We start from the raw sequence: 27,913 nt of genomic DNA, 5'->3' as shown, positions 1-27,913 counted from the left end.
TTTTCCCACCTATTTGCAGGCTCAATGTGGCTTACATAGTACCGTGAGGCGATCGCCTTTCCGGTATGACAAATGCAGAGTGATATTATGGTATAATAAGGTGCATGTGTGACAGACACATAAGGGAATAGAAAGGAGGAAGCGTTAGGTTATGTCCAGTTCAAGTATTAATATCGTTGTGTTGCAGGATTCAGGCATTTAAGTTGGATTGTTAGGGTATGCCTTTTTGAACATGATAGTCTTTAGTGATTTCCGGAAGTTTGGTAGGTCATACGTTGTTTTTGCGGCGTTTGGTAGTGCGTTCCAAAGTTGCGTGCTTATATAGGAGAAGCTGGATGCATAGGTTGATTTGTATTTTGAGTCCTTTGCAGCTTGGGTGGTGAAGGTTTAGGTATGAGCGCGTTGATCTTGTTGTGTTTCTAGTTGGTAGGTCTATGAGGTTTAACATGTATCCCGGGGCTTCGCTGTAGATGATTTTATGAACCAGAATACAAGATTTTGAACACAATACGTTCTTTGATTGGAAGCCAATGCAGTTTTTCTTTTAGGGGTTTGGCGCTTTTGAATCTCGTTTTACCAAATATAAGACTGGCTGCAGTGTTTTGAGCAGTTTGGACTGATTTCAAAGCAGTGTTGATATGGAAAAGTATCGTTTTCCAAATGTAAATGAGCAATATTTTACTAGAGGCCATTGTTAGAAGAGTCGGTGCTGAGCCTGTTCCTCTTGTACTTGTTTTAACGTTATCTGCTCGACAGTTGCAAATATCATTGCTTCCATGCTGGAATTCATTTTGCTAGCCTTGCCTGGCAGGTGACAAGCACTCTTGGCTCAGGACAAAGGAGAAACTTCTCTGAGCTGGAATGACCTTTGCATTTTCCTGGAGATAGGTAAAATTACAGCTACAGAAGATTCTCTCCCTTCAGCAGCCTGTGGGGGGATGAAATGCTTCTGCTCCACAATAATCTTTAGGGCCCTTTTTACTAAACCGTGATATGTTCTTCCACTTGCTGCATTTTAACAGCAAAAATGAATGCAGAGTAAATGCAAAGGCTGTTTGTCAACTGCTGGGGGCAGGCCTAGGATGTCTCTTGCAGTTACCACAAAAGGTCTTCACCATGAGCTACCAGTTAAATGCACCCACACTAACTGCTCAAGTGCCAGCCTGTGTTGAGTATCATGTGCTAACTGCAGTGTGCAGTCCCTGCCTGTAACCTGCACAGCTCCTGTCCCCTAACACAGCATGCAGTTAGGTACAGATTCCATACATGGTGCCAACCCCCCCCCCCCCCCCCCCCTACATTCACTTAGTGGTATTCAAAGTTAGGCAGAGTTTATGGAATATGCGTAGTGGCTATCCTCGAACTAAAATTTAAGCACGGCCATTTATGCCAGCTAAAGCCTGGTGTAAATGCCCACATCTTATTTAGGCACAGATCGGGCATGTTCTGTAACAGTGTGCATAAATTTTAAAAATGCCCAGGACTTTCCCAGGCCCCTCCCATGGCCACGCCCGCCGCCCAGCTACCACGTGCCCCGAGTGGTAATTCCATTTTTGACACGCGACCAAAACACGTTGTAGAAAATGTTTTCTGTTTTGTACTGCGTGGCACTTACCCAGCGGTAATCGGCAGTTTACGCGTGCTGACGATTATTGCCTGGTTAACATGTGAAACCTTACCACTAAGTAAGGTTACCGCTAACCTAAATACGAAAGTGCAAAACCCTTAGGTGAGAAACTACACTGGCTCCCACTCAAGGAACGCATCACTTTTAAAGTATGCACCTTAGTCCACAAAATCATTCACGGTGAAGCCCCTGCATACATGTCTGATTTAATAGACCTACCACCCAGAAACGCTAAAAGATCATCCCGAACTTTCCTCAATCTCCACTTCCCTAAATGCAAAGGCATAAAATACAAAGTACTGCACGCATCAACTTTCTCTTATATGAGCACGCAATTCTGGAATACCACGCAACCTGAAAATGATCTACGAACTAACCGACTTCCGCCGAGAGCCAGAGCCGGGCCCAGGACATGGCCGCCCCCGGGCCCCCCCACCACCCGAGGTGGTGGTCGTCGTCACCGCCGCCGGGCCCCCCCTCCACCCGCTACCGAGCCGTGCCCTGCACTAACCTTAAACGCCTCCTTTCAGCACGTTTGCAGCAAGCAGCAGCAGGGCAGACCTCTCCTTCCTTCCGTGCCCCATCCTCGCGGACGTTACGTCAGGCGAGGGCGGGACACGGAAGGAAGGAGTGGCCTGCCCTGCTGCTGCTTGCTGCGAACGTGGTGAAAGGAGGCATTTAAGGTTAGTGCTGGAGCGACGGAGGGAGGGCGGATCGGACTGTGGTGTCGCCGGGCCCCCTCCGGAGGCCCGGGCCCGGGGACTTTTGTCCCCCCGTCCCCCCCCCCCTCGGCGGCCCTGTAAATAATACGCTAACCCAGTTATACACCCATCTCCCATTCCCTACCTCTACCATCCTCCTTCCTTACCCATCTCACCTATCCACATCTTATGATCACTTTCAATTTTACTATATCTCATCTACATTTTATATTACTTTGTTTAATCTGCATTACTATTTAAACGACCTCCTCTTTACTTACTGTATCACAGCTGCATCCATATTATGCTACTTTGTTTAAACTGTAGGATTTGTAAGCCGCATTGAACCTGCTAATGAGTGGGAAAGCACGGGGTGTAAATGTTACAGATAAATAAATATAAAAGTTGGAACAGAGACTGCATCAAGCTTAAACCCTCCAGAAGTTAACTTTGAGTTTATCCCCCCTCCTCTCTTGATCTCCTAGTTTGATCTGCATTGAAATTGGACTCGTCCTTTTACATTACTTTGAATATAAACTATTACTAATGTAATATATCTGATTTACCCCTTCAGTGTTCATGCATTGTGCTGAATGTGAAAGTGAACAGATTAGTTTATGAGGTCAGAGGTTAAGTACTTCAGTTGGTGGTGTTTTTAAAACACCAGCCACAGCATTTAAGGATAGTTCAGGGCTGCTTGTCCAAATGTACAGGCAGTGCTAAATATCCAGTTAGAGCAGCAGGTGCCAACACTGTTATCCAGACTGGGCTAATATTTGATAACTGGTTAGAGATAGGACGGCTTTAGGGAAATGAAACTTGAAGGAAGAATTAAAGATTGCATGAGAATTTTTTTCAATGTGGGTGTGTTTGAATGAGAGAGTTAATGGAGAGTTAAGACAAAACCTTTAATGGATTTCTTTGTCATTATGTTGAGCTAGTGAGGAAAGGTGGGGGAATCTGTTGGTGCTTAAAAAAAAGCAATTTATTGGGAAACATCCAGCAGCTTGTTTTTTTAATCTACTGCTGCTCTTTAGCAATAATTTTTTGCTTTCTTGGCTTTGTTTTATTAAAGGTTTGTGGCAAATTGGATGCCAAATATGGTATTTAATTTTGAGCTTGTAGAATTGCATTGATTCCAATAAATACCTCTGAAAATACTAATAAAAAAAAGATAGAATAGCTTTTTTGCTGTCCGAACTTTATCATGCTAGACATGAAGCTAGCAGTAGAAGTGGGTCGCAGGGCCACTGTAGTCAGGGCATGAGAGGCACATGATCTTGGGGTCATGGGATGTGGTGTTATCGTTAACACTTGTATTTTATGAAGCATGGTGCATAGAGTTCCTATTTTGCAAACTTACCCTTTAAATAAAAAATGCACAAGGGATTTTGTATTAGAAACCACTGCCAGTGAAAAGAACATCTGACAGCAAAATGACATTTGTTCTAGGTTGCATTAGTTGTGTATCCTTTTCTGTTATCTGGGGTTGGATTTTTTTTTTTTTGTCTGTCAGTATTAAACTGTTAGACAAAAAACAAAAATCCAACCCTAGATAACAGATTTATATTCTAAATCTCTAGAACTGTTTTCCCCTTTGACTTGAGTAAGATGGAATAATATTGATGGGAATGGGCTGTGAAATAAACATATATACACAGTGGTAATAAGCAGTAAAGGTAATTTTGATTCCTGATTTCATGACAGGCTAGCCTAAGCAGAGAAGTCAGATGGCCCCACCAGTAGGAAGAAATCTGAGCATACCTGCCTGCTTTCGGTAGCTGATTGGCTGATCTAGCTTCTGAGAAGGTGGTGGGGTAGGGAGCAAGAGTGAGGGGATTAGAGGAAGGATATGGGGAAGGACTGAGGGGAATCAGATGGGGTGCAGCAAGATAAGGAGAAAGTGAGGGTAAATGAGATATGAATGAAGGGATTACTTTTCCTCTCCTGATCACCTACCTAATCTAGGATCATAGTCCCCTCAAGGTGCATATGCATGCTGTCACATATCCTGGTATAGGGCAGTTTGGAGTGGTGCACAGAGGAGGCTGGCTCCCTGCTTTCCAGCCATTGCTGTGCTGAGCTGAACCTTTGCTGAGGCCTCAAGATTACTGCAAGTCAGGATTGGAAGCCTGCAAGTAAGTGCCCCACTGGACTTCACCAAATGCCAGAAGGGGCACATTGACTGATGTTGGTAGGGGAGAGGGGGATAAAGGCAGAGATGAGGGAGATGCTTGACCACAGTGCAGGTGAGAGGAAAGAGAGAGGGGGAAATGTTGGACAATGTGGAGAGAAGGGACTCTGGAAAAAGAGCAGGAGATGCTGGACCATATACTAGGGAGGGAGGGAGGGAGAGAGGAGGACATGTTGGGGGGCGAAGAGGGAGAGAGGAGCACATCATAGGCGGTCGGTGGCCCAACTGTTTGGGGAGGCTAAAGGGGCGGGGTTAGGGGTGGGGCCAGGGGTGGAGCTTAAATCCATAATTGTCTGATCACACACAGAAAAAAAAAATAAATGTCACAATACCTTTTATTAAATTTAGATATTAGCTATGTATCATATGTCAAAGAATAAAGTGGTTGCTCAAAGCATATACTAACCACAATCGCTCAACTGCAAAACACTATGCACAACTTTGTGCAAAAGCACACTCTGAACCTTACTGTACCATAAATATTACACTGGGCAGAACCTAATACACCAATATACCACCCATACGGAAAATGTAAACCGTCAACAATATTGAAATAAGGGATCATAATATCACAATTCTCATGTAGAGCCACAAAACATCCTAATTCATGTTTAATGTGGGATAAAATGTCATAAATAAGTAAATAAACTTTTAATGTTGAACACCTAATTCTCAAAGTGGACATATTCCAAACACTATAATGAAAATAAAATGATCTTTTCTACCTTTGTTGTCTGGTGACTTTGTTTTTCTGATTGTGCTGGCCCAGTGTCTGATTCTGCTGCTATCTGTCCTCTTAACTCCGTTTCCAGGGCTTCCTTTCCATTTATTTGTTTACTTTCCGCCTTTCTTCTTCATTTCTTGTCCTACATCCGTAAGTAAAAGCTGGGTCCTCCGCAAACTTGACTGTCCAGTGGATCCAGCTTTTGCCTATTTTCTTCATCCATGTGCAGTTTTTCTACTCTCTTCCTTTTCTGTTATCTCATCTCCTTCCTCACTCCTCCCTCCCCCTCCATGTCCAGCAACCCTCCTCTCCCCCCTACCCTCCCCTCCATCCACCCATGTCCAGCAACTCTCCTCTCCCCTTGCCCTCTCCTCTCCCCTTCTTCCACCATGTCCAGCAACCCTCCTCTCCCCTTCCCTCCATCCAGCAACCCTCCTCTCCCCTTCTTCCACCATGTCCAGCAACCCTCCTCTCCCCTTCCCTCCATCCAGCAACCCTCCTCTCCCCTTCTTCCACCATGTGCAGCAACCCTCCTCTCCCGTCTGCCCTGTTTCCTTCCTGCCCCCCCCCCCCGCCGTACCTTTAAATATTATAGTTTTGCTGGAGTTGCAGGCAGCCGGCATTGAAGACATCGGCAGGCTTACGCCGGTTCCAGCAGCCTTCCCTTCCCTCGTTGCAAGTCGGATGATGGCTCCGCCCTCGTAGATACAGGAAATACGTCAGAAGAGGGCGGAGCCATCATCCGACTTGCAACGAGGGAAGGGAAGGCTGCTGGAACTGGCGTAAGCCTGCCGATGTCTTCAATGCTGGCTGCCCGCGACTCCAGCAAAACTGTAATATTTAAAGGTACGGCAGGCGGGGGGCGGGGCAGTGGCGGGCTGGGGAGGCTTAGCCTCCCCAAGCCTCTTATACGGGGCGCCTATGGAGCACATGCTGAACATGTTGTGGGGGGGGGGGGAGAGAAAAGGGAAGATGCACACCTGGGGGAGAGGTTTAAGGAAGGGCAGAGGAAATGCTAGACACCAGAGTGTGTGTGTGTGTGTGGGGGGGGGGGGAAGGGGTAAGAAAGGGAAGAGGGAGAGATCTTGGTCCATGCATTTAAAACTATGCTAGTATATTCTAAAGAGCTGGGTGAGTGTAGAGTCTTCATAGAATTCATATAGCACCTCCAAAGGAGATGATGAAAGAAAGCCATTATTTTAAAAATAAACTAATTCAAGCTAAGGATGCTATTATTAAGGTGTATAGTAGTGTTGCAAATATGTGTAAGAGACAGTTTTGATATTTATATTGTAAGTGGTGTATTTTGTGAGTCTGCATGTGCAAGAGCAGCTAATTAAGTAGAGATTCAGAAGACAGCTCTCTCTCTCTTCAGAGAATATCAGAAAGGTAAGCACGGTAGCCCAAGCACTCCTTCCAACCCCAGATACAAATGCAAAGTCAACTAGGATTATGTGGGACTCAAAATAGGTGTAGATACTGATGGGAACATTTTCCACAGTATTTGTGTATTGCCATTCGAAAATATGGAATACATGTTTACATTGAAAGACTCTTGAGCCCATATGCAGAACACACTTCTTTTACATCTCTGCATGCTGCCGACTTTACATATAAGTAATGCCTTTTCTAAAATGGCTAAATTTAGTAAATGGTGCCCAAATTTGGATGCAAAAAAAAAAAGAGAACTAAGCGCTATTCTGTAACCGGCACTTTGAGTTGGGCATCGTTTATAGAATAGTGCTTACGCAGGATCCAGACCCAATTTTGGGCACGAGGATGTCGCCAACTGACATCTGGTGTAAATCCTCACACCTAAATTAGGTGTGGATCTGTCGTATGCATACAAATTGTAGGAATGCTGCTGACCTGTCCGTGCCTCTTCCGTGGCCATGCTCCCTTTTTGGATCTGCACCTATAAATTTACACGCACATCTTGCAGGAATACCAACTAGCAAGATGCACGCATAAATGTAGTTTGTTGCCAGTTTGTGTTAATTGGCTCATTCACTTAAATTGTGCGCCCAAATTTGAGTGCCATATGTAGAAAATGGGGATGATGACTTACAAGGATGAACTCACTTTTTAACACATGTGGGTGGCACCAAAGGTTTATATCCAATGAAGAAAACAGGAACGATAACCCTACGTGTAGTCCAGCGAACACAGAGAAGTTAGGAGTGGACCAAAAACCTCCAGGAGCCAATTGTAGATATACAATATCTACTTTGAATGTAGTTGCAAAAACCTCAGAAAGGCAGTATATTGTCACATTTTCCCTTATAGTTCAGGTTCCTCTTTCTCACATGCATCACTTTGCACTTGCTCACATTAAATGTCATCTACCACTTAGATGCCCAGTCTCGTAAGGTCCTCTTGTAATTTTTCACAATCTTCTTGCAATTTATCAACTTTTAATAACTTTGTGTCGTCAGCAAATTTAATTACCTCACTAGTTACTCCCATCTCTAGATCATTTATAAATATGTTAAAAAGCAGCGGTCCCCTGGGGAACCTCACTATCATTTACCATTCAGGAAAGCACTAAAAACCCATTTATTCAAGCTAGCCTACCCAAAGGACCCAGATTAATCTTATGAACCCATCTACCTAACATATATCGAAGAGACAACGACATTGTCCCAGACTTTATCCCCCACCTACCCCCTCTCTATCGCCTATCTCTACCTACCCATCCATTCTATTACTATGCTATACTTAACTTCTTACCTTATCTAACAAAATTCTGTATTATCTATTACTGTGTAAGCCGTATTGAGCCTGCTTTCAGTGGGAAAATGCGGGATACAAATGTAATAATAAATAAATAAATAAATAAATAATAAACAAAGCACCTCGCATAAAAAGGACCCGGCATGAGACTGTGTTTTGGCAGGAAGTTGCTTGCCTCAGGGGTCACATACGCTGTGCTGGCCGAATTGCGACTGGGAGGTTTTTCGCTTGTATGCCTACAGCAGTTCCTGGTGAAGACCTGTTATTGCATTTGACTGCCATTTATTCAGCACCTCATTTAAACACACTTTATCCTGTTCCACAGTGCATGTGACCCCTGAGGCAGGTGGCTTCCTGTCAAAGCATATGCTTTGTTTACTAAATATTGTACATCTACAACTTGCTCCTGGAGGTTTTTGGTCCACCCCTACCTATGGTTTATAACATTTACTCTATATTATGTTTTAAATGTATCTGTATAAAACACCTGATATTTGGAAAAGTCATAATGCTGTACTTCAGGCTGTAATGGTGCTGCTGCATGGTGGATTTAAGATTCCCACAGATCAGATGGTATCCTTGATTTTGCAATTCTTTTGAGTCTGTTTGAACTTGTCATTTTGCAATTCTTTGGCCTTTTGTTAATAAAGGATGACTTTATATATCTGGATTTCTTGCCCAATTTATTTGGTCATCCCTACTGATTTTGTTTTTCTGCATGCAAGATATTTGACCATATTATAAGTGAATTTGTGTTGTATCAGGTCTACACTTATAACAGTAACAGCAATCAAAAAACAAACAAACCCGGGATTTGACCATTGACCACTTTATAAGCAATCGTGCGTTGCACTAAGATGCATCTTATCGGGTCTGCAGTATATCTGAGACCTTTTTTTTTTTGGGGGGGGGGGGGAATTTTCAGCTGCCTATCAGCTTTGAGACTTACAGATAGTTATCTGTATATCCCAATGCCAATTTTGATAGAGTGATCAAGGTATCTCGCCACTGCCAAAAATACGCAGATCAAGTTACATTTTTTCTCCTTTTAAGTTTATTCCTTCTGTGTCTGTGGGGGAAATGTATGAATAAATTGGGTCCTCTCCCCCTGAAATGCTCATGGCCCTTGCTCAAATATATGGTTATAATTTACTCATATAAGTTGATCTATGGCTAAAATTTAACTGTGTGTCAGCTCAGTTGTTTTCAAGACCGACCCCTTGGTAATTATTTTGTGAAGATTTGCAGTATTGCAAAGGACTTAAATACAAGACAACCCATGCATCCAACTTCTCTTACATAAGCACACGACTGTGGAACGCACTGCCACAAGCTATGAAAACAATCTACGATCACCTAAAATTCAGAAAATCATTAAAGACTCATCTGTTCGGAAAGGCATACCCGATTGACCCAACTTAAATGCCTCAACTCTGCAACACTTCACTACCAAAGATCGTATTGGACATTATCAAACCCTCCTTACCTTTAACCCCCCCCCCCCCCCCCCCCACGTGCCTGAATCTTACTTCCCTATTCCACCTTAACATCTTTTGTACTTGTCCCCTACCGGTCTTGGCGAATGCCTTCACGGTACTATGTAAGCCACATTGAGCCTGCAAATAGGTGGGAAAATGTGGGATACAAATGTAATAAATAAATGTGAAAGGAAATGGTTCTGGGGTTCAGTAGTCTGGCAAGCAATAAAGTAATCTGTGTGTATTTTTAGCTAGATATTCTGTGGGATTTAACTGGATGAGCCCGCTACTCAAACAATCCAGTTATTCGGACAGTCCTCCACCAAAGCCAAACTTGTCCATCTGACTTTATCCAGATAGCCCTGGCTAAAGTCAAACCATGCCCCATTTATCCCTAGACTATCTTGCATTGGGCTAAATTTTGTGCAGTCAAACATATAAACACTGTGAGGTATTTTAAAAGCCAAAGATGTGCCCAGGTAACTCCCAAAGTTACCTAGATAAGTCTCTCTATATATACACACACAATCATTTTATGATTTAGAAAACTTTGCCCTCTCTCCATCTACAGTGACCAGACAGTTGGGAATAACTGCCAGTACTGCTATCATTCACTGCTGACGCACAGCAGGTGCCCAACTCATTGTTGCAAAAATATGAACATCTAACACTTTTGAAGAGAGTCCTGCTGTGTTTACTAATTTGCTGCTTGTTACGTTTCTAGTTGTGTTATGCCCATCCTTATGAATTCTACATGGAAAGCACTTCAGCAGCCTGGCCGTTTTTACAACTATGTACCTATCACATCATTGCCTGCCATTTTCTTTGTGAATTTGATTAGATAGCACATCAGTCTCCCTGCTCTCCAACAATATAACGAATCACCAGTGATAGCCTTAGAATAAAATCATCATATAACAGGGTCACCTTTGAAACTTCCTTCACGATGTAGTTTTTCACCTTCTGAAATTAACTCGTATTCTTCTCATTTTATATGGCTTTTCAGTCAAATGAGGTTGTTAGATTTCCATCTCTCTGTATTTTAATATTTTTTTTGTGTTTGTCTTAGTAAGACACACAGCTATCAAGTTGTGCTGATACAGTAAAACTCATGAAAGATAGCAATACAGTAGAGCACAGTTCATTGGGAATGGCAGAGACTGAGGCCATTCTGGATAATGAAAGTTCCATGTACTGGGAGTGTCCACATAAAAGAATCCTGAATAGTGGGTTTTAGGTATAATGTTTAATAAGAGTGCTGTCCAATTTTCAGATAGTAGACGTCATTGCAGATAATGGATTAGCCAGGAACCTCTATTTTTTACCACATAATTGATCTTCAGAAAAATTATGCTCTATTGTAATTTTATGCTAGTAAATTGTTCCTAAAATTGAATTTGTTTAGGCCTACATGCCCCTGTTTGTTAAGATTTTAATTTTAGAAATGAGTGGTAGAGACACAGGTTTGATCGGCTTTCTGCATACAAGTATTTTTGGTTCCTATAAGTCTCCGATTAATTTAATTTTGTAATAATTGTTTATAACTATGGCATATTAAAAGAGTTAATTTCTGTATCTTAACTGCAGAAGTATGATATCAATTCTGTATTTTTAATATTTTTATTTCAGGTTCTGTGGGAGATGCTAACAAGGGAGGTTCCCTTTAAAGGTCTGGAAGGATTACAAGTAGCATGGCTGGTAGTAGAAAAAAATGAGGTAAGACTTTCCTGTGTTCAGGAACAGAACATACATATGAAAACAGTATCGGGGGTTTGCAAAAGACTTTTTCATCTTCTTCAAATTAAAAGTAGGTTCACGCTTATGGAAAGATTACCAGTAGGAGCTAACACAAAGGGTCAGAGTGATGTTATTCCTCATGAATGGACCCTTTACATCTAATTGTTGCAGCTTCACGTCGTGATGCTGTAGATCAAAAATTGTAGAACTACTGTACTAGTTTCTCATTCTCAATAGTGTAACCTAGGGGTTTGTTCTTGGTGATGAAAGAAGCCATGGCGTCCAAGGTAGGGAAACTCTTTAACGCCATCTCCCATGCTTTGGACATCTTTTTACTGTCCAGGAGTTGATATTTCTATAAGAGACCTTCAACTCCTTCAGCTTAATTCTCCCAGCAGGAGTCACCCTACTACAAGAAACTGCCCCTTAGATGAGAATTTCAAAACTGAAAGAAGAAAAAAGTAAAGAAAATTACAGTTTAGCTCCCTGCAGTATGCTGAACACTACATTAAAGACAAGCTCATCACTTATATTGGCAAGGCTGAGGCATAACTGCATGCTTCCTCACACTGAATCTTCCCATTCCATAAGGCCTTTAGTAGTAAAAACTGTGTCACGTATCTAGGCTTGCCTTTTTTCTAAGAATTTTTAGCTTTCTATTAGCTTGATACAACATTGCAGTAATACACCTTGAGTTATGGTGGACTGTGTTTGCTTACCCCTAGAACGTATAATACATTCATCAGTTGACAACGCTTATTCCGCACTTTTTTTTTTTAGAGTGTTTGCTTATTTTTAAACCCAAAAAGATGGTCTTGAATCAATAGACATTAAGGAAGAAGGTGTTAGTGTTTCAGTGTGAATTGCTAGAACATTCTACTTCATAAAATCAGCGAGCATTGAAGAAAAGTTAAATTACTTTTGTTTGTTTTGCTGTTCAGCTTTGAAATTGCCTTGGGCACAAAATACCCCTGGACTTGAGCAACTGCATTGAGTATAGGTACAACTTTGATAAAAAAAAATATATGCATAGATCTGAAAATTTCTGATCCCTATAGTTTTACTGCTGTACTACTGTAATGGCTTGTACATGTGCCAGGCTCACCTGTGGGCTATAGGTGGTTTAAAATGTTGCTGCCAAGGTGGTGGTTAAGCAGCTGAATTATGTGTCAGTGAAGCCTTTATTGCATTTGTTGCACTGGCTGCTAGGATAGGAGCATTAAAGTTTAAAGGGGTAGTGCCAACTTTCAAGGCTTTGAGGATCAAGGCCAAAATATCTTTCTGAGAAGCTACTCCAGTCCATCCCTGGTTCGGAATAGCGCTTCTCACAGGGAGCGCTTATCTGCATTGTGACAATGAGGGAGATGAGCCAGAGAAGGATCTGGGATAGGATGTTCATAGTAGCAGCCCCAGTTGTGTGCTATAGGCAGGGCTTTTTTTGAGGGGATACTTGGGGGTACTGAGTACCGGAACCTTTTCCATTGTCTGCTAAAATTGACCCAAGGACCCCAAGTTTTAATGAAAGTGCTCAGGGTCTATACACCAATTCTGCCTTGTCATAGATTCTGTGACTGGTTGTAGGGGCCTGGCCATTGTGGGGTGGGTCCCTCAGTGATCACTCCACCCCTGAAGGATGGCCTGGAATTTGAGTACCGGCACCTTTTTCACTAGAAAAAAAGAACTGGCTATAGGTTACCAGAAAAAATAAGCAAAACTATTGTAAGAAAGTGAAATCATGGCCGATATTCAAAGGATTTATGCTTCTAACTTTGAGAGTTAGTCTTATAAATAGGCCTCTTTGAAAATTTACTAGGGCTGAGTGCATAACTTTTACTCAAATTTGCACTAAACTCTCATACATTTTGGAACATTAAAAGTGCGTGGCAACAGGGGTGGATTTTAGGGTGGGGTAAAGAAGTTAGCGTAGCATTAATTTTCAGCACTGTGCCTCATAAATTAGGCTCACAAAACTACGCAAAGAAATGGCAGGCCTAGAGTTATGAGCATAATTAGGATGAATTTTCAGCTGACAAGTTATGGTCCTACATATGGCTGAAAATAGGACACAAATTTAAGAGGATAATTTAGGAGCATAAATTTAGGAGCTGTGCATTCTCTGAGTATTGGGCCCATGGTTGATATTAATGAACTGATCTAGGGCTGCACAGGGTGCAGAAAGTAGATGGCAAACCAGTGAAATGGAGGTGGGAAGAGTACAGTGAGACACTATTTGAGGAGTGAGGTTGGTTTGGGAATGACCAAGTGAAACACTGGGTATGTTTTTTTTTTTTTGTTTGCCTGGGTCAGAATTTGTATTTTTGGTTTTGTATTTTAGTTTTGATGGGCACTGGGAAATGCAACCTATAAATAATGAAATGTAACACATCCCCGGGAACCCCGCCCTCAGATGTCGCAAAAAGTAGTGGATGAGGTAGAATCTTGTATATTCATGTATCCAGATTTTAAGTCAGCCTGTTTTAAGTAGGTAGATCATAATTTACTCCTCCTAAGTGGCTTTAAAAATTGCTCATTGTTTTTCATCTGTTCATGTCAAGACAAGGAAGTTGTAACTAATTATCTCATTTTTCTTTTCTGAATGTGCTCCGTTTCAGGTGGAGGAAACAAATATAGAAACAAATACTAACATATGTCATCCTTACTATTCTGAACAGTTTCATACTTATTGAAACATGCAGCAGGAGTGGAATTCTGTTATGGCTTTAGGTATATATGAGGAATGATTTTGTAGCATGGCTGGCAAAGCTCCTTAACCTTAAAACTTAAGAAGCCCAGCTAGAAAATACTGAGATGAATACTGTGTTATAGGAGCAACCTGCTACGGCATACCCATTATAGTATCTGAAAATATAGGAGAAAAAGATGTCATTGACCATCTAAAAATATGTAGTGCAAGTTTTTATATAGAGCCCCATTTTTCATAGAACAAAGCAGAATTGAGATGTCCAGGTCAGGATATGCTAAATTCCAATGGTAGTTTAGGAAAGGATCTACTGTCAAGAGCTTTGTTGAAAACTCCAGTAGGCGTGATTAATGTATTTGCCAGCATGTACAATGGGAGCAGCCATTTTACAAATATGCATGTTGAAAAATGACCAGCATGGACACAGCAACTTCCATGTGGAATTGGTACTGCTTCCATTTGTAGCTGCCCCATGTTACAAACCTGTAGAATTATCCTTGTAATGTGCAGCTTAACATACAGTCCATCACTGGCAGAGCCAACAGCACAGGGAATAGGTCCTATAGAAAAACTTGAATTTCATTATGTAGCTTCCCACTATTCCAGAACCAGCAGGTGGAGATAGAGAACTGAAAACTGAGCTGAGACATCTCTCTCTCTTGGCATCGAGTCCAGCTCCTCAATATTTTTTTATCTCCAGCAGGTAGATGGACACACTTTTCAGCCTTTGGTTCTGAGTGCTTTGCTCCTGGTCCAGTTGGTTAACTGGTCCCCAGTTTAGCTTTATGGGTGACTTGAGTCTGCAGAGTCACATCTGGAGGTCTTCAGATCCCTGTTGTCCTGCAAATTTACTTCTTCCCTCCTTTCACCTCTTTCCTGTTTCCCATGGAGCTCTCCTTTTCCAGCACAACAACCTTTAAAAAAAGAAAGGAGAAGGAAAGAGGTTTTCTGAAGAGCATGTGATAGAATATCAGTCATGAGTCTTTATCATCTGTAGTAAGACTTGTGGAGACTGTGAACTTGGGGGGAGGAGCCGGCAGTGATAAGTCAAACTAAAGTTTTGACTCAGAGGTGCTTGGAGGGCTGCAAGTTCTACTTGGTGCAGGGGAGGAATCTTGACTCGCTGCTTGGGACACGTGCTGTGCATGTGAGAGTAGGGGTGAATGGCGACTCCCATGGAGTCAGTTAAACAGTATTTCCGCTGTAGGACCTGCCAGCCGGCATTGGGGTGTTGCAGTATGTGCAAGCTGGGAATCTTGCGGGATGCGGAGGAAATGGTTGGCGGCAGCACATCTTAGGATTTGGCGTAACATTTGAATATGCTGGGGTCTTCAAGTTCTTTGGCAGGGCTAGTGCACAGTTTGATGCAGGAGAGCATGGGAACGGGCACATCTTGTTGGGGCAGACTGGCAGTGAGGAGCAGCATCTGTCTGTTCATGTACAGAGCACAGCCACCATTTTACAGTCTCAGGACCTGATATAGCATTCAGCTGCATTGGGATCTTTGTTTTTCCCAGAGTTTATATTGCTCTTACACCAAGCCTATTTACTGAGGCAGGGACAATCAGAGTTGCTGCAAGGTGCTTCAGTTTGTTGCTCCGCTGCTCCTCTGGCTCCTAAGAGATATCGTTTAGACCTCCAGGAATGGGCAGATGAGGCTCTCTGCTTCTTCCTCCTTATCTGATGTGGCCTCGGTCTATTCAGAAGAGCCATCATTGAAGGAGCTATTAGAGGAGAGAAAGTTCCCTCCTGAGTAGGGGGTGATCCAAAAGTACCGAGGTTGTTTCATAAAGAGGAGATAAGTACTTTATTTCTGGCAGTGCTTTCCATTGAGGAGCCTTCTGCTTCAGTATCAGGAGTTACATATTTGTCAATCATGAGGTGGCTTAGAGGTCCTTCTAAGGTCTTACCAGTGCATCCAGACATTCAGGACCTGATTACAGCAGAATGGGTCTCACCAGACGTGGGGCTGAGAGTGGGTAGAGCCATGGCTCGCCTCTACCCATTAGTTCTGGAGGAGAAAAATAAATTGCACCTTCCCAGGATGGACTTCCTGATTTCAGTGGTGACTAAGGAGACTACCTTGCCGGTGGAAGGAGACATTACCCTAAAATATCTACAGGATAGGAAGCTAGAAAGCTCACTGAAACTTGCCTTTGAAGTGGCCTCTTTGGATCTTCAAGCAACAGTGTGCAGCTCTTTTGTGGCAAGAGCATACCTGAAGTGGCATCAGCAGTTGGCAACACAAGATGGGTGCCATAATTCCCAGCTGGAAGTGGGGTTGCCCTAATTGGTGGATGCTATTTATGACATGCTATGGGTTACGGCCTGCAGTGTGTCCTTGGCTGTCACAGATCATTGGCAGCATTAAAGACACTAGTTAAACTGCCCTTTTGGAGCAAGTGGCTAGTTGGAAATTATCTCAGTAACTTGGTGAAAGAACTGGAGAAAACTAAGCCACAGCAGTTGCTGGATGATAAGCTGAAAGCCTCTGGTCGTCCATCTTCAGGGAGCTCTCAATCTTGATTTTGAGACAGCAGATGGTACCGGCCTGGCCATCAGCAATATGGTCAGAAGTCCCGCTTTCAGGCACGCCAGTCTTCCTTTCATGCAGGCAGTAAGTCCTCTTCTCAGTCAGCTAGAGTGCTTAATGCCTCCAGAGCTTCCCAATGATACGAGGCTGACCCACTCTTCTCTTCCTCCATGTCTTCATGAATTTCTGGAGGAGTGGGCTAAAATCATGTCAGACCTCCAACTTGTAATCTTACAGAAGGTTTCAAGTTGGAGTTCTCCCACACAGTTGCTCCTCTCTTCTTGCAGTCTCCTTGTTGAAAAGGAACCTAGGCAGTCAAGGTTTAGGCCACCATAGATTCCTTGCTGGCACTCCGGGCCATTGTTCCAATTTTCAGGCCGAACAGGGACAAGACAGATACTCAGTCTACTTCATTGTCCCAAAGAAGGAAGGCACCTTTTGTCCAATCTTAGATCTCAAAGTTCTAAACCACTACCTCCGAGTGCGCTTTTTTCACATGGAGATGCTAAGAGCAGTCATAGTCTCAGTTCAAGCGGGAGAATTTCTCACTACCCTCAGACTCAAGGAGGCGTACTTGCATATACCCATATGGCTACTGCATCTCTGGTTTCTGCATTTTGTGGTGCTGGGCCATCACTTCCAGTTCAGGGCTTTGTCCTTTGGTCTTGCCATGGCTCCAAGAACATTTGCCAAGGTTATGGTTGTGGTGGTGTCCTTCCCTCAGTGCCAGGGAATCAGAATTCACCCGTATCTTGTTGACTGGATCATTCATGCGTTGTCCTATTCAGGCAGCTTGGTGGTGATGAACAAAGTTGTCCATCTTCTGCAGTCGATGATCAATTTCGAAAAGAGCGGACTAACTGTGTTGCAGATGCTGGAGTATCCGGCCAATTTGACACAGCATGGGAGAGGATTTTCCTCACGAAGCACAGGAGGTCAAAGCTGGTTCAACAGAGTCTTCTCTGCATTCAAGGTAGGCCCATGGTCTGAGACTATACCCAAGTTCTGGGATCAATTACAAGTCAATGTAAGTAGTGCCATGAGCAAGGGCTCATATGAGGCCATTATGGGAATCTCTTCTCAGCCACTGGTCTCTGGTGTCGCAGAAGTATGACCTTCATCTTCTTTGGATGCTGATTGCCAGATGGAATCTGCAGTGATGGTTGTCGCCCAGGAATTTGACTGCTGGAGCTCCCTTTCCAATAACACAATGGGAGGTGGTGAGAATGGATGCCAGCAAGTCAGGTTGGGGAGCTCATTACAAGTTCCATCTGGCACAGGGTACCTGGACAGAACAGGGAGTCTCAGTGGTCAATAAATTGCTTGGAACTCAGGGCAGTGTGGAATGCATTATGTGACTGTTCCCTTTCTGGCAGGGGTCCCAGTGTGAGTTTTCTCCAAAACTATGATGGCAGTGTCTTATACCAACAAGCAAGGCAGGACCTGCATTCATCCAATGGCAGTGGAAGCAGCCTCCCTCATGAGTTGAGCAGGGAAAAATCTTATCTTCTCTGCTTGTTGGTAGCTCACATCATGGGATCCTTAAATGTGGAAGCAGACTTTCTTAGCAGGCACTCCTTGGACCCAGGAGGAATTGGAACTATCCAGCCAGGGGTTTCAGGTGATGGTGGACTGATGGGGTTCTCTGCTTCTGGACTTGATGGTGCTAACAAGAAAGAACTGGGATCGATTTCCCCCTGCAGCCCTGGCAGGGGACACATTTACTGTGTGTCTTCCCTCCGTGGCCCATAGTAGGCCACATGTTGAAAAGGATCGCATTACACCAGGGTCAAATAATTCTCATAGTCTCGGATTGCCCACGAAGGCTGTGGTATGTGGACCTGATTCAGTTGCTGTGTGGGGGTCCTCTCCATCTTCTGCAGGTACATGGCCTATTGTAGCAAGGTTCAGTGCTCATGGAGGATCCGTGCCCCTTACAGCCTGGCCATTAAAAGGACTTGTTTGAGACAAAAAGGTTATTCTGATTTGGTCATTGCTATCTTGCTTCAGGCTCGGAAGCACTCTACATCCATGGCATATGCGAGGGTGTAGAGAACGTTCAAGGGCTGGTGTTCTGAGTGCAATCTCCCTTCTCTGGTCAGATCATGCACATCCTAGCATTTCTCCAAGCAGGTCTTTGGAAAGGATTGGCATTGAGTTCTCTAAAGGTTTAGGTTGCAGCTTTGGCCTGTTTCAGGTGCTGAGTACAGAAGATGTCTCTTGTGACTCACCTAGATATCATTCAGTTCTTGTAGGGAGCGGTCCACTTGCAGCCTCCCTTTCATACACCGTGTCTAGAGTGGAATCCTAATGTAGTCCTTCAGGCTGTTCAGAGGCCTCCTTGAAAGATCTTACACTAAAGAAATCATTCTTGGTGGCTGTTGCATCAGCACATAGGGTTTTGGAGCTTCAGATTCTCTCTTGTTAAGCTTCTCGATGTGCATAGAGTCCTCATTAGATATGTGGAAGTCATGAATGAGTTTTACAAATCGGACACTGTGATTTTTGGTAAACAGAGGCTTGCCTCATGGCTTTCAAGCCCACAATTACTAGATGGCTGAAGGAGACTATCACATCAGTTTATTTGTTTGCGGGGAAGCTCTTCAGGCCTTGCAGGTTAATTCTACGAAGCATACAGCGACATGCTGGGCAGAGTCTATCTTACTGTCTCTGGTAGATATTTGCAAGGCAGTGATGTGGTCAATGCTGCATAACTTTGACAAGCACTACAAGGTGGACGTTGTAGCGCACTTTACAGGTTCTGGAATAGTGGGAAGCTACGTAATGGAAGGAGTAAGTAAGTCTTGCCTGATAATTTTCTTTCCATTAGTCCTTCCCACTATTCCAGAGGCCTGCTCAAGGTTTCTGAGATGTTTAGTTGGTGCAAAGTAATGGGTCAAATAATGACTGTCACCTTGCATGATACTTCCTGCATATCTCTTGTCCTCTACAAGTTGTCCAGACATGAGAGGGGTCCACACGTTTGCTCATCTGGTTAGTGTTAGGTTAGCAAGTTGTATTTATTCTGAGTTTTCCTTACAGCATGTCTGTGTAAATACTGAGGAGCTGGACTGGATGCCAAGAGAGATGTCTCAGCTCAGTTGTATGCATCAACCAGCAAGTGGAGATACAGAACTGAAAACTATCTCACAGGTTCTGGAATAATGGGAAGGACTAATGAAAAGAAAATTATCAGGTAGGACCTAATTTCTCCTTTTGTGTGTCTTAATTTAGTCGAGATGGTTAGGATCATACCCACTGACTTGAAAATAGGCAGGAGACCTATAATGTGAAATTAGTCAGCTTCCACTCCTAGCTGTGTTTTTTTACTTGTTCTGCCTTTAAGAATAGGTTGCCAGGAATTAATTCCTCTTGGGTTCTAGTGGGGATTGTTTGTAATACAGGCTTTTGGTCTAGCTTTTGCATACTATGATCCTCAATAATTGAACCTGCTTTTATTATATGTCAAACACTTAGGGGCAGATTTTCCAAACTATTGCTCCAGTACAAACATTGTACTCTGCTTTGCCCCTGCGGTTTCCCCACTTACAACATGATAATTTCACTGATAAACTGATGGTAAGGTTTTTTTTTTCACCAAAGCAAAGCTAGAGCAAAGATTTTATAAAAGAAAATCTACCCAGGCACATTCTCTTCTTTAAAGTTTGACTTCATTTTGCGGTTCGTCTGGGCAGGAAAGCGTCCAAGGCTAGCGAGAGCACTGTTATATAGGGATAGGAAAAGAGGTGGGCTGGGGGTACCCAATCTCGCTTGGTATTATAGAGCAGCACAGGGGAAGGCAGCACTTGAATGGCACCAAGAATATCCAGAGAGACAATGGGTACAAATAGAACAACACTCATTGGGAGACACACCGTTGAGCGCACTAATGTGGTTACCTAGGCCATTTAGACGTATGGGAGAGGGAACTTGCCCCTCGGTGGATGTAACACTTTACTATTGGGATAGAATGTTTCCTAAGAAACAATGTATCTTGACCCAGAGTGCCCCAATAGCATATAATCCATTATTTGTGCCCGGCATTATAAAGGGGACATTTACAAAATGGTATGGGGTTGGGGTGCGGACCTGGGGACAGATGTTTGAAGCTGATTCCCTGCTGTCTTTTAATGCTTTGAAGGATAGATACCCAGAGGTGGCGGGGGATGAGTTCGCATACTGTCAAGTGGCCCACTTCCTGCAAACTAAAGCGGTGTGGGAGGTCATGCAGTGAAAGAAACTTGGTCTGGAGGAGATATGTGAGAAGCTTACATCCTCCCGTGGCCTGATTGGTTACCTCTACCAGATCATAAGTCACCAATCCTCTTATAATGAAGTGCACAGAAGAGGATGGGAGAAGGAATTGGGTGTACACCTGGAGGAGTCCGAGTGGGAGAGAATAGAAAGAAAAGTAGTGGGGATGTCGATTCATGTTCCTCTGCAGGAGAATGCAGTGAAGGTGCTGTATAGGTGGTACCTCACACCGGCCTGGCTGTAGAGGATATTTCCGGATGCCTCGGATGGGTGTTGGCGAAGATGTGGTCAAAGGGGTACAATGGGTCATGTGTGGTGGAGCTGTAAAAAAAATTAAGGCTTATTGGAGGGCGATTCATTTCCGGTTACAGAGGTGGCTTGGGTGCAGGGTGCCACTGAGACCGTTGGTGTTTCTGTTTTCTGCCCGAATTGATGGCCTCATGTCTGCCCAGCAGTCATTGGTAACTCAGGTGGTGAGCACAGCCAGGGTGGTTGTGGCTTCACATTGGCGGAGGGAGGGAGGGGGTGCCCCCGATAGCAAAGTGGTTCCATAAATTGAGGTACATGAGAGAGATGGAGAGACTAATTGCTGAGCGCAAACACCAGTTGGGGAAGTGGCAGTCGATATGGCAATACATCCCTCCTGGTGCTCAGAGAGGACTATACGCTCAGAGAGTGTTATGAATGACCATAACTAGCTGTGTCCTAGGGGAGGGAGAGGGGTGGGTGGGAGGGGGAAGGGAATGGGTGGGGAACTATTACATTCAGTAAAAATCTAAAACATTCTTGAAGTTTGGTAATGTTACTGTAGGCATTTTGATACTGTTATACATTATATCGCAGGCAGTACTAATAGACTCCTTGTACACACTATGTAGAAGTGCTCGCCTGCTAACTGTATTGTGTATTTTTTTCTGGTTCACTGACAATAAAGACTTCTTGCAAATAAAAAAAAAAGTTTGACTTCATTTATAAAATAATTTAATAGAATCAAATATGAATGCTATTTAGTGTGCTGGGATACTGAGGAACTGACTCACTGAACTAATAAATCATATGTTCTTTACAGCGATTAACCATTCCTAGCAGTTGCCCTAAAAGTTTTGCAGAAATGATGCGACAGTGTTGGGAAGCAGATGCAAAGGTATGTGAAAAGTTTTTTTTTTTTTTTTTTTTACATTTGTTCTGTTGGTTGCTGTTTGATGATTAGTCTATTCTAAAAGTTTCTTTTTTAGATTTAATCACATCTCACTAGCGTGAGTAACTGAATATGTTATACACATTGTAGTAAATGACAGAAAAAGATCATCCAGTCTGCCCTCACCATTAAGGATGCCTCCAGCTTGTAGCCACAATGTGACCCATTTGCACAACTTATCCTTATTCAGGACAATCTTTTATCTTCCTTCTCTGTACTGTACCAACATGGACTTAAGAGTATACAAGACCCCTACTTAGTTCCTTTCTGCCCTGTTCTATACTTAAACACAAAGCTCTGTAATATCTGAATAACTAACAAAATGTATTTATATTTAACTCATGGCTTTTGATTGGTAGCATAGAGCAAGTTACAGAGTGTTTTCCATGGCCATAGAGGACTTTATGTCTGAGACAATAGATGGTGACGTGATTTGGCCTAAGTCAAAAAGAGTATCGGTGAGAGTTGAGCCTCAGCTTCCCTGGGTTCTCAAACTGTCACCGTTACCATTAGACAGTTCCTTAACTCCAATAGTAGTGTGGCCATTGCCAAAATATGTGGCATACAAGTGGTTTCCCACAAGGATCAGTTCTTGTACCGGTTCTCAACATTTTTATAAGTGGTATTGCAGACAGGCTGTCTGGTAAGATTTGCTTCTTTGTGGATGATACCAAAATCTGCAATAGGGTAGATTCCCCTGAGTGTGTGCATGATGTGAGGGAGAGATCTATTGAAGCTTAAAGGATGGTCTAGAACTTGGCAGCTAAGATTTAATACTAAAATACGTAGGGTCATTCATTTGAGCTGCAAAAACATGAGGGAACAGTACAGTATAGGAGGTGAAGTACTTCTGTGCACAAAAGAATAGCGGGACTGGGGGATGATTGTAGCTAATAATCGAAAGGTGGGCGAATACGTAGAAAAGGCAACAGTGAAAGCCAAAGGATGCTTGGAAGCATAGAGAGGAATGGCCAGCAGGAACATGGAATTGATAATGGCTTTTGTGTAAGTCTCTGGTGAGACCTAATTTAGAGTACCGTGTACAGTTCTGGAGACTGTACCTTCAAAAAGATATACATAGGATGGAGTTGGTTCAGAGAGCAGCTACTAAAATGGTCATTGATCTTATTCATAGACTTAAAGATCTCAATATGTATATTCTGGAAGAAAGGTAGGTGAGGGAACATACGATAAGAGACATTTAAATATCTCCATGGCATAAACGCACAGGAGGCAAGTCTCTTTCAACTGAAAGGAAAGTTGGGAATGAAGGGGCATAGAAGAAGGTGAAAGGGGCTAGATTCAGAAGTAGTCTAAGGAGATATGTCTTTATGGAAAGGATGGTGAATTCGTGGAATGACCTCACATTGGAGGTGATGGTGGAGATGAAGATTGTATCTAACTTAAAAAAAAATATGGAACAAACACATAGGATCTGTAACGGAGTAGAAGGGATACTTCCCTAGTTGTAAAGATTTAAAATACAAACTAGTTCATGCATCCTGCTTTTCTTACATTGGCACGAAACTGTGGAATACACTACCACTTAACGTAAAAAATATTCCGAAAATCACTAAAGACCTACCTTTTTAACAAGACTTACCATAATAATCAATAACAGGAACTCCAACACATCATTACTTAGTAGAGAATATGTCTGTTTTTTGATTTATCGAATTGTTTAATCAGTTTGTTTTCTGATTTATTGAATTGATTTTATCCATTATGTTACACTTGTTCTTTATGTAACCAATGGATTTATCTACTCTTGATTGACGATTGTTAGGATGTATTATTGTAAGCCACATTGAGTCTGCAAATAGGTGGGAAAATGTGGGATACAAATGCAACAAATAAATAAATAAATACCATATGATAGGATGGGCAGACTAGGTAGACAATTATGGTTTTATCTGCTGTCATTGTCTGTGTCTGTGTTTCTATTCTAGGTCCCCTGCATAACCGCCTAGACCAACCTGGGTCTATTTACTAAACCACATTTAGATGTTTAATGCAGAGATCAAAAACTAATTACCATGCTGTGTTAACTTACTGCACACTAACTGCCACATTAAACACCTTATGTGAAATTTTGTGTTAGGCAGCAGGGAAGGGGGCAGAGAGTGCACTGTGTAGTTAAAGCGGCATCATTATCTTGCTTTAATGGCTAATACAGCAGATAATGTGGAACAGTTAACTATGTATCCTCACCGTTAACGAATGGTAGGTGACCATTATACCGTGTTAGTGGCACAGCTATCTTTCCCCAAGTTCAGGAAGATCCCCTACAATTATCCTGCAGGTTTTGCAGATGCTGTAGGTTAACCTTTGCAATTAACTTATGTAAACTGCAAAACTTTAGTGAGGTTTAGTAAACAGGGGCCCTAGTTACAGAGCTGCCAGACAGACCCAGCTGTTTATTGATTCTGCTATTACAGCCTGTCAGATAACACATACCACTAAAATTCCCCATCAGAAAAGACTTGCTTAAAAAGCAAAGTTTCTAATAAAATCTTAAATGCAGTTTGCACTCTCTATATTTAGCAACTCGAGATTCTCTGTGCTTAGATCTTCCCAAACACCTTACTTCCAGGACTGGCATTAGAGTGATGCAAACGGGGCAGTTACCCCATGCTACAGGGGACTCCAGCCTACCTAAATCTGAAGGACATACAGCCCTGAGCCCCAGCATGCTTAACACTGGTCCTGGCTACTTCTTAAGTCACTGCGGACCACTCTGGGATAGGGTTCCAGGCTTTGCCATCCATCCCATTAAAAAGTACTTCCTGACGTGTCTACCCCTCAGAGCTTCACTTTATGACCCTTTTACTAGAGAATCCTTTTTGTTAAATAATATAGTAAATGGTCAATCGAGTCTGCTCATCAAGGCCACCAGAGCCCTACCCACCACTCTATGCAGGTTACACTCCATGATTAAACACTGGCATGACAAACAGGGCAAGTCGGCAATTTGTCACAATGTCACAGAAAGGCAGTTATATGATGCAGTCTTGGAAGAGTGAGTTTTATATTTTGTCTGCAGCATAATCACATTTATCTTCAGTTCATGATTATAAACCATCAATCCAACGATGTTACCAGCTATTAACAGTTCGTTTGCTAATTTTAACCTTAAACTGTTATCCCCTCCCCCACTGAGATGTACACCCGCATTCATAGCATATGATATGAATGTGATATAAAATGTGTATACTTTATCCTTATCAGTCTTTGCCATTTTTTGGGGCACAGGCCGTAGAAATCAGCTCAGCACTGGCCTTACCTTCCAACTTCTAGAGTTGCCATTGAAGCCCACGCCAGCCCATCCAGATCTGTCTTTCCAAATTCAGGACAGAGAATGTAAAGTCTACCTGGCACTGGCCTTACTTCGCAATGCTATCTAAATACCGATCATTTTTATTTTGATTTCATCCTCTTTCCCTAGAGGCATCCTCTGTTTATCCCAAGCTTTTTTGAATTCCAGCCTTGAACTACTACTGAGAAAGGTTTGCTTCGCTTCTTGTCACTTACTGATGGAAGGGAGGAGTAACCTAGTGGTTAGAGCAACAGGTTGAGAACCAGAGAAGCCAGGGTTCAAATCCTACCACTGCTCCTTGTGATCTTGGTCAGTTATTTAACCTTCCATTGCTTCAGGTTCAAAAATAGACTTTAAGCTCTCCAGGGACAAGGAAATAATTAACTGTAATTGAATGTAACTTGCCATGAGCTCCTGCTGAAAAGGTGTGAATTAAATCCAAATAAATACCTTTTAGGTATTTTTTTTTCTCCTCTAGGATAAACATGTTTGTATTTCTAAGCCTCATAGAGCTTCTGGTCCAAGCCCCTGTCACACTGCCTTCACTTGCTGTGGAATTTCCTGAAGACTAGTGCAGAATAAATTTATTCCATTTAGTTCTCTGCGTAAGGAGAATTTGCTAGTTTGATTTACTACAGAATCGTTTACTGTTTACAAGTTCATATTATAAATTTATCATTTTTATGATTCAATAAAAAGAGGGTGAGTGTCTCCAAATGAATATGAAATACAGGAATATATTTAGTACTCTTAGGTTTTTACAAAGGCATAAGCACAATGGGATTACTTTATAAAGCATTTTCTGTGTATGAAGCATTTGTTACTTGTGGGGGAAATGGCTGTTATAATTGCATGCAGATATACATGTGCAAGTTGCACTAAAAGATAGCATCTGCTTTTAGGCGATCTAGATATAGGCGGGAGATTAGAGCAAGGGAGAAGTTGTGATGTACAGAGTACATACGCACACATGCACCTTTTTCAGAGCATAAGCGCTTTTTGTTTTTATTCTTTCCAACCCTGTGGTTAAACTATAAAACCCTCCCCTGAAATTTATTGACAGGGACATATAGGGATAGATATTCAAAGTGATTTAAGTAGCCAGAAATGGCTTCTGGCTGTTTAAACTACTTGTCCGGGGCTAACTGGGCTTATTCAGTGGCATTTAACTGGACAGTACTACTACTACTACTATAAATCATTTCTATAGCGCTACCAGTCGTATGCAGCACTTCACAAATGAACATGAAGAAAAGACAGCCCCTGCTCAAAAGAGCTTACAATCTAAATCAGGACAGACAGACAGGACCAATAAGGGTAGGACAGACAGAAGGACACACAGGGAAAGGGACTATTGAAGAGAGGAAGACAAGATAAAGGTTACGAAAATGCCCGGTTATTACCCAAGCTGGAACCAGCTATTTTGTGGGTGTTCCCAGAATGGAGTCGGCACTTAGCCAAGTAACCCTGGGATTCTATGTACGGCGCCTTAGTTTCCGCAAGGAAATCAATGTGTATTCTATACCAATGTGCGTATTTTAATTGGTAAACTAGCTAATCAGTGTTGTTACTTGAATGTTAGCAAGCAATTGTCAGCATTAATTGGCATTAAGATTTACGCGCACAGCTGATTAAGCGTATTCTGTAACATGGTTCGCCTACATTCTAAGTTGCATAGTTGAAAAGGGGTGTGGTGTGGGCATTTCTAAAATCTATGCGTGTTGTTACAGAATACACCCGATCTGCGCCTAATTTAGCTGTCGGGATTTACACCAAGTACAACATGGCATAAATGGCCGCAACTACATTTGGTCATGTGGAGAGGCACTTGATGTTATTCTATATATCGCATATAAATTTAAGCATATTCTATAACATTTAGGCATGCTTTATAGAATATTCCTAGACGTATTTCTTTTCTGCGTGAAATGTTTGGACGCCATATATAGAATCTAATGATTCAAACTTATACTGAAGGCAATCTCCCTCTAATACTTTCTAACCGAAAAACCGTGAGAACATGGTCTGCGTCAATCTTAGCCCAAATGGATACTCAGCACTAGCGGACCCAGTCCGCTAGTGCTGAGTATCCATTTGGGCTAAGATTGACGCAGACCATTTGACCCTGAGGCAGGTGACGAAACGCTGGCCACCGTTGGTCATGGTCATATCTAGCGTCCTAAGAGCCTGGATATAAAGCTAAGTAATATATGTTTGACCTTTAAGAAAAAGTGTAAAAAAGAAAAAAAGAGATATGAGGTAAAATAATATTTTGTAAGAACATTTGCAGTAGACCTGTGGGGTGATTGCCGATGATGAAGAAGTCCAGCCTCCCGTGAGCGCCATATATAGAATCTAGCCATAAGAGCTGATATTCAGCACTTAAGTGGCTAGGATAACCCCATAAATAGGGGCACATAAAACACAGTCCTATCTTTATGCAGTTCACCATAGCTACTTAAGTGCTGAATATCACACTTAACCAGTTCTATTTTTCACCGCCTGCGTATATCCAGAAATTTAATACCAGAGCCTGGACCTGAAGCAGCGTTGAATTTTGGGGGATAACACTGAATGCTGCTGTCTGAATATCTACCCTTTAATGGTTAAATATATTGTGATATATATTTTCATTTTATTGTTCTTTCCAAACCTAAGAATGTTTGGGAACCACTCCATTCAAACTGTCCCTCTTCTCTCACTTCCAAGTCGGAGAG

General features: G+C 42.5%; 1 protein-coding gene across 2 annotated transcripts in view; it reads left to right on the top strand.

Annotated features, from left to right (window-relative positions):
• Positions 1-27,913, top strand: part of MAP3K20 (mitogen-activated protein kinase kinase kinase 20) — a 292,039-nt gene that overhangs the window by 101,535 nt on the left and 162,591 nt on the right. For both annotated transcript variants that reach the window (XM_030210690.1, XM_030210691.1), the window contains exons 8-9: positions 11,087-11,173; positions 21,752-21,826. In XM_030210690.1, coding sequence (XP_030066550.1) covers positions 11,087-11,173; positions 21,752-21,826 — 162 coding nt within the window. The remainder of the gene's footprint in view (positions 1-11,086; positions 11,174-21,751; positions 21,827-27,913) is intronic.

Source organism: Microcaecilia unicolor, chromosome 7 (assembly GCF_901765095.1).
Source record: "Microcaecilia unicolor chromosome 7, aMicUni1.1, whole genome shotgun sequence".
NCBI classification, from domain to species: Eukaryota; Metazoa; Chordata; class Amphibia; order Gymnophiona; family Siphonopidae; genus Microcaecilia; species Microcaecilia unicolor.
Note: the sequence above shows the minus strand (reverse complement) of the source record. Positions and strands in the feature narration are given on the sequence as shown.